At 43.9% G+C, this 16,238-nt stretch overlaps 2 protein-coding genes across 2 annotated transcripts; one reads left to right on the forward strand and one right to left on the reverse strand.

The window, feature by feature from the left end:
• Positions 1–1,291: 1,291 nt before the first annotated feature.
• LOC120893718 (WD repeat-containing protein 37) lies at positions 1,292–5,058 on the forward strand. Its single transcript, XM_040295770.1, has 3 exons — positions 1,292–2,264; positions 2,336–3,197; positions 3,280–5,058. Exons 1-3 carry the CDS (start codon positions 1,904–1,906, stop codon positions 3,653–3,655), a joined length of 1,599 nt encoding a protein of 532 aa, XP_040151704.1. The 5' UTR covers positions 1,292–1,903; the 3' UTR covers positions 3,656–5,058.
• A 93-nt stretch (positions 5,059–5,151) lies between these two features.
• On the reverse strand, positions 5,152–12,640 carry LOC120893717 (polypeptide N-acetylgalactosaminyltransferase 16-like). Its single transcript, XM_040295769.1, has 4 exons — positions 10,891–12,640; positions 6,525–6,817; positions 5,913–6,444; positions 5,152–5,848 (listed from the first exon to the last, which is right to left on the reverse strand). Exons 1-4 carry the CDS (start codon positions 11,217–11,219, stop codon positions 5,203–5,205), a joined length of 1,800 nt encoding a protein of 599 aa, XP_040151703.1. The 5' UTR covers positions 11,220–12,640; the 3' UTR covers positions 5,152–5,202.
• Positions 12,641–16,238: the final 3,598 nt, after the last annotated feature.

Here is a 16,238-nt window from a genome sequence, read left to right on the forward strand (position 1 = left end):
CTTTTTGGGCGGATGGTAACCGACTAACTGGCAGGACTGGCTGCCGTTCAGCTTGTGCTATTGCTTGTCGTTGCGATAGATTAGCTCATTCGTGAAGTGTTCGCCAACCAGGAGGGATCGTTTATTGGTCCTGCATAACTTACACAACATGGAAGCGATAGAAACGGTTCCAAAAACCTATCTAGAGGACGATCAACATCGTGAGTTCGTGAGTCGTCAGAAGTACGATCAACTGTTAGAAGATTATAACAAGCTGAAGGAAAGCAAGAGCACCAGAACAACGACACCCGAGCACGATCAGGATGTTCTCGAAGCATACCTGACCCGCATCAACCGATTCGAATGTCTGATGAGAGAACTGCAGGAAGATTTCCTGCAAATGAAAGCTAGTGTACGTGCCAGGACGTTGGGCAACGAACCAGCACGGAAAACGCATCAACGCTTCCGACGTGATGAAGATAGTGCCATCAACTACGTCATGACTATAGTGCATCCAAAAAGCCGTACAAATTAATAGAGCAAGCTAAAACATATAAAAGGTATGTTACAAAAAAAAATCATTTAATGTTTACAATGGAAGAGGACTCAAGACCACGTAACGGCGGTGATTGGTGCTAGACAAGCTGTCGTCGAAACCATCGATAAACATCTAACTACATATAAGGAGAATGTCATGGCGTCTACATTGAAATCTAAAGGGGATTTAATAAAGAAAAGTGAAGAAAAAGCTAAGAATATTTACATACCGCACATGGAAAGAGTTCTAGCCCAAATGGGTCGGAAAGAAAAAACAACAATATTGAATTATACTGTAAAGCTGCCATTGGTAATCAGTATGGCAACAAAAGAAGAATGCTTGAATATTGCAAACGGCAAACAGGGCACCGAGGCTTGAAGAAGCTTCCGTTACATTGTGCCGATTCTTAAAATTGATGACGTCACTGGTCCGCCAGAATGATTGGAAAAATATCAACAAATACGAACACACACACATCCACACACACACTTGCAAGCTGCTGCTCAAGAAGCAACTGTCATATAGCTTTCAAACGTCACAACACACGGTACTGTCAAACATCATTCAAAATAATTTAAGAGACCATAATTTGAATGATTTTTTTTAGCTCTTGAATGCTGTTACTAAAAATTTACATAAAATATCAGCTAAACTTGAACGTGAGCTAAATGATCTCATTTGCAGATCATATTTACAAAAGAACATGCATTATAAATTATGTTTTCGTTAATCTTTGGGCTCTGTGTTCGACACCTCTGCCCTGTTTGACAGCTTACCTCATCTCTAGTCTGTTCGATGAAAAGTAGGGCTCAAAACAAATTCGACAACTAGCGCGAGAAAGATTATCTTCTAGTCCCTGCTTCAGTGTGTTTTATCGGATAATTTCCTCCTTGACTGCTTGGCGTGTGCATCATACGGAGAAAAACGCGATCTGCATCCATTTGAAATCGTTTCACGCAGTTTCAATTTCACCTTTCCTCGGATACAATGATAGTTTAGGTGAGATTTCGTCTGCTGGTTCCGTGTGTGTACGGGTGGAAATTGATTGGGAAATACTGACCTTCAGTGAGTTTGTGCGAGCAGAGCAAGAAAAGTGGGCTGAAGTGGGTGTATTTTGCCAAGCGCAATTGCCTTGAAGCCAGCCATAACAGCAACGCCGTCGGTACACAGTGGCAGTGGCATTTCGAGAAAGGAGGAGGAGGCAATCGACGACGCATTTGCACACCTTGCATAACGACGACGACAACGACAACACCGCACACGACATCGCAAGCGCTCCCGGAGCGCAACGCTGGTGGTGGTGGCGCACGGATACGGATTAAGGCACCAGCTCACGGTAGCGGATTCGATAAAATCGATGGCTTTAGATTTGCTTGGTCGTCAAAAATGCCCTTAGATGGTTCCTCGTCGAAGCAACCGGCGGTTGCTTCCTCCTCAGTTAGTGGAGGCTCGACCGGGGCTAGTGCCACTGGAGCCAGTGGACCAGCGGGCAGCGCTGGGGTCGTTGGTGTAGGAGGTGGTTCCACCGGACAGGGAATGTCTGGTGCGGCCGCAGGTGGAACCGGCGGGGCGACGGTCATGGGCAAACAGCTGACCGCAAAACGTTCGCTGAAGCTGGGCAGTTTGGCCGAGGACATAATGCCTACGTCATTGGGCGGTGGAGACGAACCGTTCCGTGCCAGACTGCATCATTTGTTTTCGCAGATCGAAAAAGAATTCGAATTACTGCATGCCGAAAATATGAGCTGTAAGTACCGCATCATGGAACGTGTCGCCTACTATGTTGTCGTTCATTCTTCATTTTCTTTTCATCCATAGTGCGTGAAAAGTTGGAAGCTGTCGCAGGTACACCGCGTGACTCTACCGTCGGTGAAAGGCTTCCACTGCAGGACGCGTTCGAGGTGGATGGTTCGGTTAACAAGAGCTTCAAATCGAAGCTGGGCAGTGCCGGCAGCAAGGTGAAGGCCGGACACAAGCTTCGCGCACAGACGAGCCGTATAGTGTCCAGCTTCAAGGCACAGTCTGTCGTCAGCTCGCTCGTGCGTGAATTTTGTGGCCACAAGGACGGCGTTTGGCAGGTCAGCACGAAAGCTGGGCAGCCCATCATTGGTACAGCTTCGGCCGATCACAGTGCCTGCATTTGGGGCATCGATACGGGGCGTTGTCTGCTGCAATATCAGGGCCACAGTGGATCGGTCAACTCGATCAAGTTCCATCCGACGCGTGACATTGTCCTGACTGGCAGTGGCGACGCGACCGCCCAGATATGGCAAGCCGCCGTGAACTGGGAAGTGCCAGCCAGGAAAGGACATTCCTCCGAGGAGGAACTGGAAGAGGAAGAGGAAGGACCGTACGAAGAGAAGGAACGGATTGACGTGCTGCGAACACCGCTGTGTGAATTTTCCGGACCAGGTGGACACACCGCGGTGGTAGTGGCGGCTGATTGGCTACCCGGTGGAGATCAGGTCATAACGGCCAGCTGGGATCGGACAGCGATTCTGTGGGACGTGGAGACACGGGAGCCGCTACATCCACTGTGTGGACATGATCACGAGCTGACCCACGCATCGGCACACCCGAGTCAGCGGCTAGTTGTGACAGCTTCGCGCGATTCCACCTTCCGATTGTGGGATTTCCGTGACCCCATTCCGGCGGTTTCAGTTTTTCAAGGACACACCGAGTAAGCACACACTATAGGCAATGGAATGTTGGATCGGTTCAAAACAAAAAACTCATACTAATTTCTTACCAACCATTTACAGGAACGTAACCTCGACAGTATTTACGCGAGATGATAAAGTTGTCTCCGGATCGGACGATCGCTCAGTGAAGGTGTGGGAGCTGCGCAACATGCGTTCCGCACTAACGACCATCCGGACGGACTCGGCCGTCAATCGGTTGGCGGTGTCGGCCAGCGGCGTGATTGCCATCCCGCACGATAATCGCCATATTCGATTGTTCGATCTGAACGGACAACGTATTGCCCGGTTACCCCGAACGAGCCGCCAGGGTCATCGCCGTATGGTATCGGCCGTCGCCTGGACGGAGGATATCAGCTCGAACTGCAATCTCTTTTCGAGCGGCTTCGATCGGCGAGTGTTGGGCTGGGGCGTATGCTTGCCACCCAAAGATAATTGAGTAATTTAATGTTAATGTGCAGGCAAAGAGGGAGCAGATATTTTGGGGATGCGCTGGAGAGTGACTAAGAAAGGTAACGATATATATATAGAGCGAGGAGTACAAGGTTTTTTAGTTGATTCGTTTGTTACATTGTTTTAGTTCAATTGATAATCGTTGTTTTTGATTCGTTTGCGCAAAGCATAGTCACCAACTACTTAGTCATAACACAATACGATACACACAATAAGTGGCCCAGTGATGCTGCGAAGGAACGAAGGAATTTTTGCATTGGAATCGTGACTAACCCCTATTTTCCATAATCACTAGGGATTCATTACTCGTCCTCTTCTTGGTTCATCGATCCTCCACGAACAATTTACTGGTTTCGGATTGGCGGCTCTGTGTTGATGTCATCAGTCTTGTCTTGTCCAGTATAGATGGAAAAAATGAGCTCTCACTATTGATGAACTTTTGTCTATTTACCAAACGCTACATATGTTATGTACTTTATCGAACATTTGGACAAAATGGTTCAACCAAGAACTATAGTGAAGGAAATGGCTTTTTGTGTTGAAATTTACCTGCATTGTCGATCACTCAAAATTACTTCGTCTTGTATGGTGTTCAGTGTTTTTGTGTTTCAGTTGTCCAGACGAGAAGAATCTCATGAAGTTTAGGTACTTGGGTGTGCTTGAAAATTACGCAGGTATTTGCACACTTGAAGCATTTCGAATAGAAATACATGAATGCTTGAAAACACTTGCAACCTTGAAATGAGTGACGAACATACATAATTGCCTTCATTATAAATTATACTGGCACTATAACAACCAATAGAAAACTAAACTAAAAAAAAAAAACAATTCAAAATCTGTAATTGCAGTCCGCAAAAGCATACTTTATAAGACGGCAGAGGAGAGGGTTAACCTTACATCCGAACTATATTTGTATTGGCATTGGTTTATGTGTTAGGTTTATGGGTCTGAAACGAGTTCTGGGAGTCTAGGGTACGGGTACATTGGGTTTAAACTCTGTTAGGTAAGGATTGCGCACTACCCTAGGGAATGTTAGGCAAGGAATGAAGACGAAAGTATTGCAAACAATGCAACAGCGAACAAACACATCACAGTAAGATATTGCCAATAATGGATCCTCCTACTATGGAGTTCTTTATTTTCATCGCTAACGTGTTTCGCGCGTTGATGGACGGTTGATAAATAGCATAAAGATGGAAGATATTAAACACGCGCAGCATTTGCTGAAGCATTTGAGGGAGGTAATGCAAAATGCACACTCAATACCAAATGTATGTAAGAATGCACTGGTGGTACTCAATTCAAATGTAACCTTGTGATGTCAACCGATAAAGCATACACACACCATCATCTACAGAAAGGAAACACTATCAATTAACGAAAATCCATCCGGTTGTTCTGTATTATATCAAGAAAAAGAAAGAAATTAATTCTTCCGAGCTTAAATAGTTTCGTTCAAGCAGAAAAGTACCGCTGTAGTAAATTTTAAGTAACGCGTTGTATATTTTCGGCTTACGCCCCAAACCACAGCTACATGAGCTGCTGCACTTCCACGGAGAAACTCCACAGCTGCGATGGCGCACCACGGCGGCACTCCGATGCGCCCACATCTTCCCTTACGAGACTTTCCAAACACATGCCGCTAGCCTCGTGTATAAGCGTACCACCCTTTCGCTGCCACCGCTGTCCACCACTATTCTCGTTCGCTGGAGCAACGGTGCTCTTCTGGCGACATCGTTCAGTCAGTACAAAACCATTGCGCACAGTGAGACAAATCGTCCGTTCCGTGCGCAATTGACCGGTGGTTTTATGCAGCGCCCAATGCATCTGGCCTTCATTACCGTCCGGTTCGCGCGATACACACTCCAGCAGCGTGACGTCATTCTCGGCTACGTGCTTACGCGTTCTAGCCGAGACTAGGCTTCTCTTTGGTTTTAGGGCGAGACAGCGTTCACCGTGTCGCAGCTGACCGAACGCAACGTTGTTCTCGTTCGGTAGGCGCAAATCGAGGAAGACGTTCTGCAAATACCAGCTGAATTTGCGACAGTTTAGTGAACGGCGCAGCTCCTGCTGCTCGGTGATCGATCCAGCATTGACCGCTACTGCTTCCGGGCGAGTTTCGTAGAAAAAGTTCTTAAACTGATCCATCCAGACAAGGGCCACACGCTTCGTGTTGCTAAACCGGTAACAAGCGAATCGTTAAACAATCGTCAAGCAAGAACATTAATCTACTCTCTTACCGTAGGTACGTCAAATGGCTACCGTCCGGCTGAAAACTGAACGGATGCTTTCGGCGGAACACGTGCCCGATGCGTGAACACGGTACTACCTCCACGTGCGCCCCGCACATCCACGCCTTCAGGGACATCTCGAGCGATTCGCCACCCCAAATGTCCATCCCCGGGTCGAATCCACCCAACTGCTGGAACAGACTCTTCGCCACGATGAATATCCCACCGGAGATGGCAGGACTGTAGAAGGGTAGCGACTCATCATGGCGGCGATGCTCAAACTCCTCCTCCGCGATCGGTAACCAGCGAAAGTGAAGGCTCCAGTCGAAGCCGCCCCGCAACCGGGCACTGTTGGCCCGATACTCGAAGGTGTGCGGATCGATGATGTCTATCACCGGACTAAGGATTGCCGTCGGGTCGATCGCTAACCGATCGTGCAGCGGTTCCAGCCATCCCCGATTCACCTCACAGTGACTGTCCAAGAAGAGCACGAAACTTCCACTTGCATACGTTGCACCAATGTTTCTGGAACGTATCAATCCTGGTGGTTGGGAAGAAGAAAGAGAATTCGCTTTAGCATCGCTCATTGCGTGCGTGTTGGATGCACGTGCCGTGTTTTACCTTGTCGCACTGTGTTCCGGTAATAACGGACGAGTGGAATTTGAGCAAGTAATTCATAATATCGCAGCGTACTTTGTTCTCTTCGATCGTCTTTTGCAGGATGCTGCTGGGCGTCGTCTTCGTGGTTAGTGCTGCTGTCATCAATTAGAATTATTTCGTGCAACATATCCAGCGGAGTGCGCTGCAGAATGCTGCCAATCGTTCGCAGAAGCGTTGAGATCGCCTCGTTATGGAACGTTATTATCACAGATGTGGTACGCCCTGGCGTCGTGAGGTAGGTGCGCTGTAAACAACTGAAGAGAACAAGGCAGCATTATTAAACACACTGCAGTAACCCTGCGTGTCATAGTATCAACGCAATACATTCTTTCGATTCCGATGAAATTTATGGAAAGCCAAACGAACAGGTCCACCAGCCTCGAAAAGGCATTGAGTCTCTACTAGCAGGAAATATGCGAACGATGAAGAAAATGTAAATTAGTTTATTCAACACGTGAGCTTCCTCCGCAAGCCATTACGCCAGCTGATAACAAACGCTAATATCTGTTGGCTCGCTGTTGAAGAAGCTTGATGGATCAAAATATTTGGAATGCTTATTTAAATTTTACCACGATCACTTCATCCCTGGGACTGTGAATGACCAAAGTCGCGACCGACAAAACTTAATCATGCATTCATCACCTTAGCGGATTACATTGAACCTCCGGACGGGATACGTGTATGTGTACTGGTACGTTTTAATTTTCATAAATTTTCTGAACAGATTGCATAAATTAATTAGATTGAGTTATGCATGCTTTGGTCAAATTGTGATAACTTACTCTATTATTCATCGAATGCTTTTATGACACATTGTACGCCCATAAATGGTGGCACTGAAGGAACGCACATGGACTACAAATACGATATTGGCTACGATTTGAAGGCTGAGCTGATTCGGAATCACTCCATCAAGAACGACAACATTGAACATTTCATTTTACTTTGTATTTTGTGTGAATCTCCAAGCATTTGACTTTGTGAGCACGACAACAGTTATTTGTTTGTTTATTTATTTGTTTATTTTTTTAAATTACGGACATGGTGTATTGTTGACATTAGTGAAGGGTAATTCAGATTCATGAATCTGAATGAATCTTTGGAATGATTCAATGAATCTGAATCCCGATTGGAAAGATTCATGAATCTCGAAAGATTAATTAATCTCAAAAGATACATGAATCTCAAAAGTTTATTATATCTAGAAAGATTTACGAATTTCTAGGGATTCATGAAAGTCAAAGGAATCATAAAGCTCTAAAATTCATTAAGTAAAATTAATCTTTGAATATTCGACTCGAGATTCGAATCACTCATCACTGAAGATTCATATGAATGAATCTCAACGAAAGATGCATTAAACCCAACACTAGTTGACATATAACGACATGTTATAATTAACCGAAGCAATTTCCAAAGTTATAGGTTTACTCCGATGATAGGTTTACTCAGGTGATGATTAAACCAACATGAAATTGAACATTTTTAGCTACATTTCGCACTAAAGAGCTGAAATAATAAGTTTCATGCATCAAACTATAGGTAAATAGATTCAGTAATGGATAAACAAGATTTTCGCCACACTCTATAAAAATACTTTGATATTGTTATCCTAATTTTATTATTATACTTTTTTTGTTGAATATCGTTTATTTTCTGCGTTTCCGTGTTCGCTATATGGTTTCTATGTATAAAAAATAAATCAAAAATGGTTGAACGTATGCATTATCGCTACAGCACATATTCCATTTTTTATTTATTTTATCTAATGAAACATTCAAATTCTAATTTGTTCTTACTAATCCGACATATAAATGATTGCAGGATTGTTTTTGTAGACCATTTGCATAGTGTGTCATTCATGTGGGCATTATAAAAGACACTCGCATAACGAGATTTGCGCATAACTTTAATTATTTTTTAGCTATTAAGTTTTCGTATAACAATGGTATAACAACGATTATAACATTTGTTAATAGTTTGAAGTATTTAAAAGTGACGTTTGAAACCGTGTTTGTACGCCATATAACCAACTTTTTTCTCGTAAGAACGGCATAGAAAGCCGTATCACTTAGTACCAACTATTATGCTTCTCATACGTTAAATAGCGAATTTATCGTATAACACTTGATTCACTGATACGGAAGACCTGTAATCAACAAACGATACAAAAAAGGAGTTTTATTTTAATGTAACACCCGTGACGGAAATGAAGCATTTTCCTTTAAAACAAAACACTATTTGAGCGGTCGAAACTGTAAACAGCAAAGAATTTCAATTATCTTATCCGCATAATCAAAAAAGGATAGGTAATTAATGCCCAGCCAGCTACGTGCTTGTGGTTGTGAGATGCATTTTCATTAAGCTGTGGGAACACGGGGTCAAATGGGCACATTAATGAAAAATAACCTGCTATATCAACATTATGAAGGTACAGAATGTCATACTAAGAACATAAAAATTTGCATAAATATTAGTAACTGGAAAAACAGACGTTTGTTGAAATGGGGGGAAAGTAATGCAATACACGAATAATTTTCGAATAATTTTGCTCAAGTTTATAGTATTTAGTCACTTATCACATATAATTATGACTTTCGTTTACAATTGTATACCTTGTTAAATGATTTAAAAAATTCCATCAAAAGGGAATTTACTTTGTATTTGACAATTGATGAGTCGAATCAGTACTTGCTCAAATAACCCTCAAATTTAAAAACTGCGTACTTCCGAATCGGCATATCTTGAGGACTACTGCATGTACTTTGCATAATTTAAGAATTATTCAGATCCATTAATCTTACGAATCTTTGGAGATTTGGTTAGAGATTCGAAACTATTAATATCGCAGATAGATACGAATGATTCTTCTTGAACGATACAAAAGGCGCAAAACTAATGTTTAAGCATCAGGCTACGTAACAAGTATCGTGTTCCCTTCATTACGTTTGGAGATTCAATAAAACTCTTACCATGCCCATATTGCCCAAACTTCCCTTAGACAGTAAAGCTCGTCAGTTTTTTATTTGATGGTAGGTAAGGTGCTGCATAATGATTGACGACAATTATGTCTGTACATAAAATGCCTCATAAATCAGTTCTATTTGGGATGCTCTTAAACAGAGTTTTTTAAAGGAAAAAAAAATATCATAACCACGCACCTAACCAGCTTATAGAACTCCGTACTTGAGTTCAAGAATTCTAATCGTCGCCAAGATCTGTTTCTGTCCTTGCTTCGTTCATTTTCTTTTTGGGGGGAAGTTTTGGAAGCAGAATGATTTTGCTAATAGAACCCGTAATAACTAAAGCCTGAACTCATGCGCAGCATGAACTGTAACTGGTTTTGGGTCATTCGTTCTGATAAAAAAACACACTCTAAATATAACTATTACTCATACTTTTCTTCACAAAAAACATTCGCATGTAGCTAAATTTATTGCGTGATAATGTTTATTCCGTGAATCATTTTGCTAATTTTCTTTTTTTTTTATATATTGTCTTTATACTTGAAAATACGACCAAAGCCGAATATTTAAACGTTTTGCCCCGATCGTGCGTGATCAAAAACCTATATTATGTGCCTTTCGGCGCCATCGTCAATCAATTTCGATGAGTTGCGGAACACACTTGACCGTTGGTCTATGTTGTTGTGTGTTGTTGTAGTTGTAATGCGAAAATGTTGCCAACTATCCCACAGAACCTGCCACTACTGTTGCTTTGCTTCGAGGTCAATAACTCGAGGTGGTGAGGAAACATCCACACAGAGTCTACAGAGTGATTCGCTCCGGCTGATTAGCGGAATGTCTTAGTGCCCCCCCTAGCGCCACGGTAACGTCTTGGCGGTTCACCCAGAGATTACCACGTGCGGGGTGAATCAGTTTGTACGTGAACAGACGCAAGAACAGAAGAGGGAGCCAATGTGAGTGGGTAAAGATTGTTTACAAACGTAATCCAATCGAATCGTTTGCTACAAAGTCAGCCACTCCGCGATCCGCATTTGAGAAGCGTTGACTGTTTGCGTAACACATTGAGCATGGTTCATTGATAAGAACTACTTTAAGCTAAGCTAAGGAGGTCAAAAAGGCAAAGCTTAAGGTGGGTACAATTGTAACTAATCTCAATAAAAATTGTTTTGCATTTACCGCCATTACAATCAAATTTCCCTTTAACCAATCTTCAGTCCTATTTCATGAGTTTACAATAACGATTCTTGCGCAAAAGATACAGTGTGTATTTCCAAACCCGCACCAGAGTACGATCGACAAACTTAAGCGATCCGGCAAACACCACTAGTAAGATCCCGCATAATAACTCTCCAGCTACTTACTTGGGATGGCGCGTATCTGGAATGGGTCGACTGATGCCGAGCCGGTCGCTAACCGTGCGGTTGAAGTGATGCTGCTCGAACGGTGCCGCCGTGGTCGCGAAAACTGGACCACCGCCCCCGGACTGCAGAGGCGACGGTTCCGGCACGGCCCAGGCCTGCCAGAGCCTTTGCACCACCTCCAGCCCGACGGTGAGATTCTGCTCCTGTTCCACCACCTTGCGGCGCACCTTCGCCATGTGAAACAGATACAGGTTGTCGCTGCAGAAGAACAGGACGCCGAACGCAACGATCAGCAGAAAGGCGATCGGTTTTTTGCGCTGGATCTTCATCGCGCCGGTCTTGTTCGCATCTCGCTGTTTGGCTCTCGGGACGAAGCGATGAAGGGGGTGGGCCAATCGGTTGTTCACGGGGGAAAATGGAAGACGAATTAGCACTTTGATCCGTTGGTGTGTGCGCGTGTTTCGTCTCGTTGCGCCACTGGAAACGTTATACAAAGTGGAGATCTTGCAACAGAGCTCAATCGTAGCCACGTTGCAAAGCCCGGCAAATACAGGCAACACTGGTGTGGTGTTGTAGGCACTTCAATTTAGACTAATTTGCACCATGAGCAAGCCTTTCTATCTCGGTGATCTATCTTAAAGGACCGATCGATGCGTATGCTCTACTTGGCTTCACTGTGAATCGCCGCTACCACAGAGAATCGCACGCCCCTGTCGAGCAGTCGGCTCATCTATCGTCTGCATAATTCATTCGCACTGAACATACAGCATGTACGGGACCAACATGTACAGATGACCCGCTGTCCCAACACGTTGGGATTCCCGCAAAGCGCCGTGTGGTAAGTCTGTAAGCAAGCCCTGGCGATGAGTCTCGAATGTTTGATTTGAATTCTTCCACCCTATCGCTCGTTGCTTTGGAACAGGCTAATTGCTAATGGAACACACTTGCACCGCTATTTCGTTGTAGCCTCCTTCCTACGTTTATCACAATCGCAAACGCGAACTCATCAACCCACATTGACCGCACGTTCGAGCGCGACGTTTGCCAGCGGGCGCGCGCGATAAGAAAACGCACTCGTCACACGGGGCACTCTCTGTTTACAATTAGGCTGACTGCATAACCGACACCTTCCTGCGTACCCATCAACCGCACACACTATCGATCTGTTCACGGGAAGCGCCTGATGAGAACTGAGTCACTACCAAATTGTGCTGGACAATGTGTGCAGCCGGATGCACCCTGTGAAACACACTTACACACACACACACGTACTTCCTGCTTCCTTCCTGCTCTTTTCCATAGGACCACTAACAAACCTAATCACGTAACACGCACCGCTAATCCCCCGTACCCCGCACTTAGCAGCACCTGTGCCCGCCTGTGTAATCAATCGATGCGCCAAGGCCAACACACCGAAATCAGTTTCGCGCGTCGTCGCCGTCTTTGCCGGCTGCGTAAGAGAGCCCTACCACGCACCCTGCTCCCCTATCGTCCTGCTTCCAAGTGTGTTGCAGCTTGTCGCGAACACGCGTATCAGCCGACCTTTGTCGCAGCGGCGTCAACGGCGGCGCCAGGAATCGATTGCGTGCGGTCCCCCGACGTTCGAACGAAGCGGGTTCTCGCCGGTAACGGATTGGGTGGGTCCCGCCTGTTCTCTCGGGTACACGCTTTGTGCCCGTTTTCCGCAACTGTGGGGCCGTTTCCCTTTTTGTGCTCCGGTGTTCAGATGCCGGCTGCTAGATCGTAACTGTTTTCCGATGGCGTGTCCCCCGCAGGGTGCGCGCGTTCGAAAATCTAGTAACCATCATCGGTCGTGTGTCCAGCCGTCCACTCATGCTCACTATTCGCGCTCTCTCTTTTTTTTTCTCTCTCTTCATCGCTCGCTCTCGCTCTCTCACACGAATTAGCTAAGTTCGCTTTCTCACTCCAGCCCATCGCGAGCATCTGCCTGGGACTGCGCGGAGTTGTTCGCGAACCAATGCGCCGCCGATCGTTGCATTTTCTTCGCGCTCGTCGCCCATCGATCGTGCCTCCGAAATGATGGGATGGTGTCGCCTCTATCGGAAGGTTCGATTTGCTTGCATGCTAATGGAGCGGCACGTTTTACAAGACTATGCGGGCGTAGACGTTATACCGATTAGTAGAAGAGTTTGCTGTCTAAAAATTTTGATAATTGTTTTTGTTTTCTGGTTATGGAATGTCACAGGCATACATTAATATGCTTTTTAAAATAAGAATACTGTTTTTCTAGCATATTTCTTGGGGTATCTTACATGTACTAGGTTTGCATTGCTACACCTGCAGACCTGTTCCGTAGTAGTGGCATGGCTTTTAACAATATGACTATCCTGAGTTCAAATTTCGTATTGAAGCAACGAGCGTTCCGCTGCATATTCGGTGATCTTTCGATGAACCAACAAAAGGAGAATAATGCTGAAATAGGCTATTTAAAAAATGCTCATATAAGTAAAAATAAATGTGTGTATATTTCCAATATTGTATATTGTTATGGATTTCTAGTACATAAACGAATCCATTGTCAGCAGTTTACATACATCCAAAGATGAATTATTCGAATTGTAACGAATTGTAACAACTAAGATGTATGAAGATGGTTGCCTCCATAATAGAGATGTACACATTGAGTTTGAGTGAGTGAGTCAATTAAATCATGCTAGTAAATGTATGGATTCATCTTAGCACAAAGTGTTTATATGAGAGTATCTTCAAAATCTCATCCTATCCTACTCAATCTTTTAAGAATCTGTACTCTGAATGTAGGGAGTAGAATCCCTAAGGTGCATAGTCAGTGAAGAGAGTGAGTGACTTCAATTACAAAGTAGTAGTAAAAGGATTTTTTTAGTATATTGTTTTTAATTAATCTTTAAATAATCCACTAATTCGAATCACTTTAAAGAGTGAGTATTCTCATCCCTAATCCCATATCATCGCTCACAGTTTGATCTCTAATACAACATTCTACACATTTTAATGGAATGAATGAATAATCGTTAATGGAATGAATAAGCCCATTCAGCAGACTTCCATCCATATTTCCGAAAGCACCCTTGATCGATCTCTTCCTTGCGTTGCGATCATGCGCAAACTTTACACAGCTTCCGTCAATTACCTCATGCGCTCAGCTGTGTTGATAAGTGAGCATCTTCTTATGCAACTTGGCTCACTCGGAACTCCATGCGATGACCGCAATCACGCTCGCCCCAATCATCCCCAATTATATGTTAAGCTCCCGCACCCCCGAGACGAAAGCGAGAGTGTAATTGGAAAGCGCAAACAAATTCAAAACTAACACGCTCGTAACTCCTGCGATCGTCCGGATCGAACATCATGTTTATCCAGTTTAAACATTCGAAGCAACACCGTTCAGAGCGAACCTGCATGCGTGTGTGTACAGTATTTGTAGTTTGTTGTTAAAACACCAATCAAAGCAACAACAATAGCAAGAACAACATTTTAACCTGTCGACTGTCGATCGCAATAGATCACGGTCATGTGTGCCGAAGTGCTGCTGTCGAAAAGTTGTTCGTCTGATATTCCGGCAAGGTGCAAAAATGAATTTGCATACCGTTGCCATCGCTTGACAATTTCCTGTTCGCTGCTTTAGTGCGCTTATTTGTCGATTATCGGCGTTTCAAGCAAATAGGCAGTTTGTATAGTCTCAAACAAAAAAAGACCAAATCTCGGGTTGGGAAAAGGTTCACAACCTTAACCGTTGGCGGTATGTTTTTTTTAATATTTTTTTTTTTGCTGCACGCTATTGTATATCGTTTTTTGATCAGTCAGAAAAGGAACTTGCGTGTAGATTTTTTTGGAGATTTGCAAAAGCTTCCACGACTGCAAACAAGTAAAGGTTTTCTGTGTGTTTGTGTGTGTGTGTGTGTGTGTGTGTGTGTGTTTGTATGCGTGTGTGTGTGTCTTTTTTTTTGCTGAATGCCATTTATGCGAAGCTTGGTAATTGCTCAAAAATTGCTTCCGGGTGCAGATTTTGCTGTGACGCGCGAGTCTTTACGCTAGCTAGTATGAAGGAACGGAAGGAACGGAAAAATTTAATCTTAACTTAACCGCCGACCGCCCAGGGGCCGCGTACCAGTTAATGAAGCAACCTAGAAAAAAAAAACACAATTCTACCGGCAAACGATGTTGGCTGATTTGTGGTAAATGCTTAATGACGATGCGTCGATCGCTTCGCAGGGGTGCAAAATACGTGCTGCATTCTTCTTGCGCGGTTCGCCGAATGTTTATGCACTCGGTCACGTGACGCGGTGGCGCGCAGGCCAGCATGTTCGGTCGGCATGTTTACTTTAAGGGCTCCCCGCTATTTGCTTCCGTTTTAGCACATACATGTTTATGCCGTCATGGGAAGGCGTGTTTACGTTCGCAAAGCAGCTCGATGCTGCAGTGAAAATCATCAGCATTCGTGTTTCTGTCATGTATACAATCAATCAATACAACAAACGTTATATTGATAGCTTCTAGAATGAAGCGTTGAATCGTTGATGCAAGGAATGTATACGATGTCACTCGATGACAAGTACTCTTCAATCTATCCTCTCATGTCTACCTGGAAGACTCAGATTGTATTAAATACATGCTTTAGGAGTCGAGTATTTTGACACTGCTTAAATAACTGTGATTGATTTAGAAGAGTGAGAGTTTCATGACAAATCATTTGTGGTCGGCTTGTTTGAGCTTACTTACACCTTTCAAGGTTATCAGAGAATAATTGGTTTACCCAAGGCGGGATAGTCAGTTCTGCATTGTAAAGAGCTCATACTACATGGGGTTTGAATTAATGACGATCAGGTTATTAAGTCGTATAAATTGACTAGCCTCGCAACTTTTTTTTTAATATTTCACGAAATATTTTTTATCGTGAATTTTTAGATTGCTTCCTGCTATATTTTTCACATACATACTACACAATAAATTGTTTGTGTCTTTATATTGATTGTGATATGCTATGGTTTTTTATTTCTATAGGTACTTTACCTCTTTCCAATTTGCCATGAAAATTAGGGCAATATCAAAGTATTCTTCCAAAAAATAGCAATTACAATTTTAGATGTGTTCCTTTCTACAAAAGTGGAACAGCAAGTAAATAAACATTATATTAGACTTTTTATGCTATGATTTCGACACACATAGTTCTGCTTAAAAACACATAAAGTAGTTTTACTTAAGAGCACCTGTCTGAAGGGCCTTGTGGTCTCTATCCTGTACGCACATGCCCCTGAAAGGATATCCGGTTCGCAGCTCACCTTCCCGAACGTTCGTGTTCCAATCTCCTACACGCCCCTGCTCGAACACGGGGCGTTTAGAACTACCGA

This window comes from Anopheles arabiensis, chromosome 2, assembly GCF_016920715.1.
Source record: "Anopheles arabiensis isolate DONGOLA chromosome 2, AaraD3, whole genome shotgun sequence".
Lineage (NCBI taxonomy): Eukaryota > Metazoa > Arthropoda > Insecta > Diptera > Culicidae > Anopheles > Anopheles arabiensis.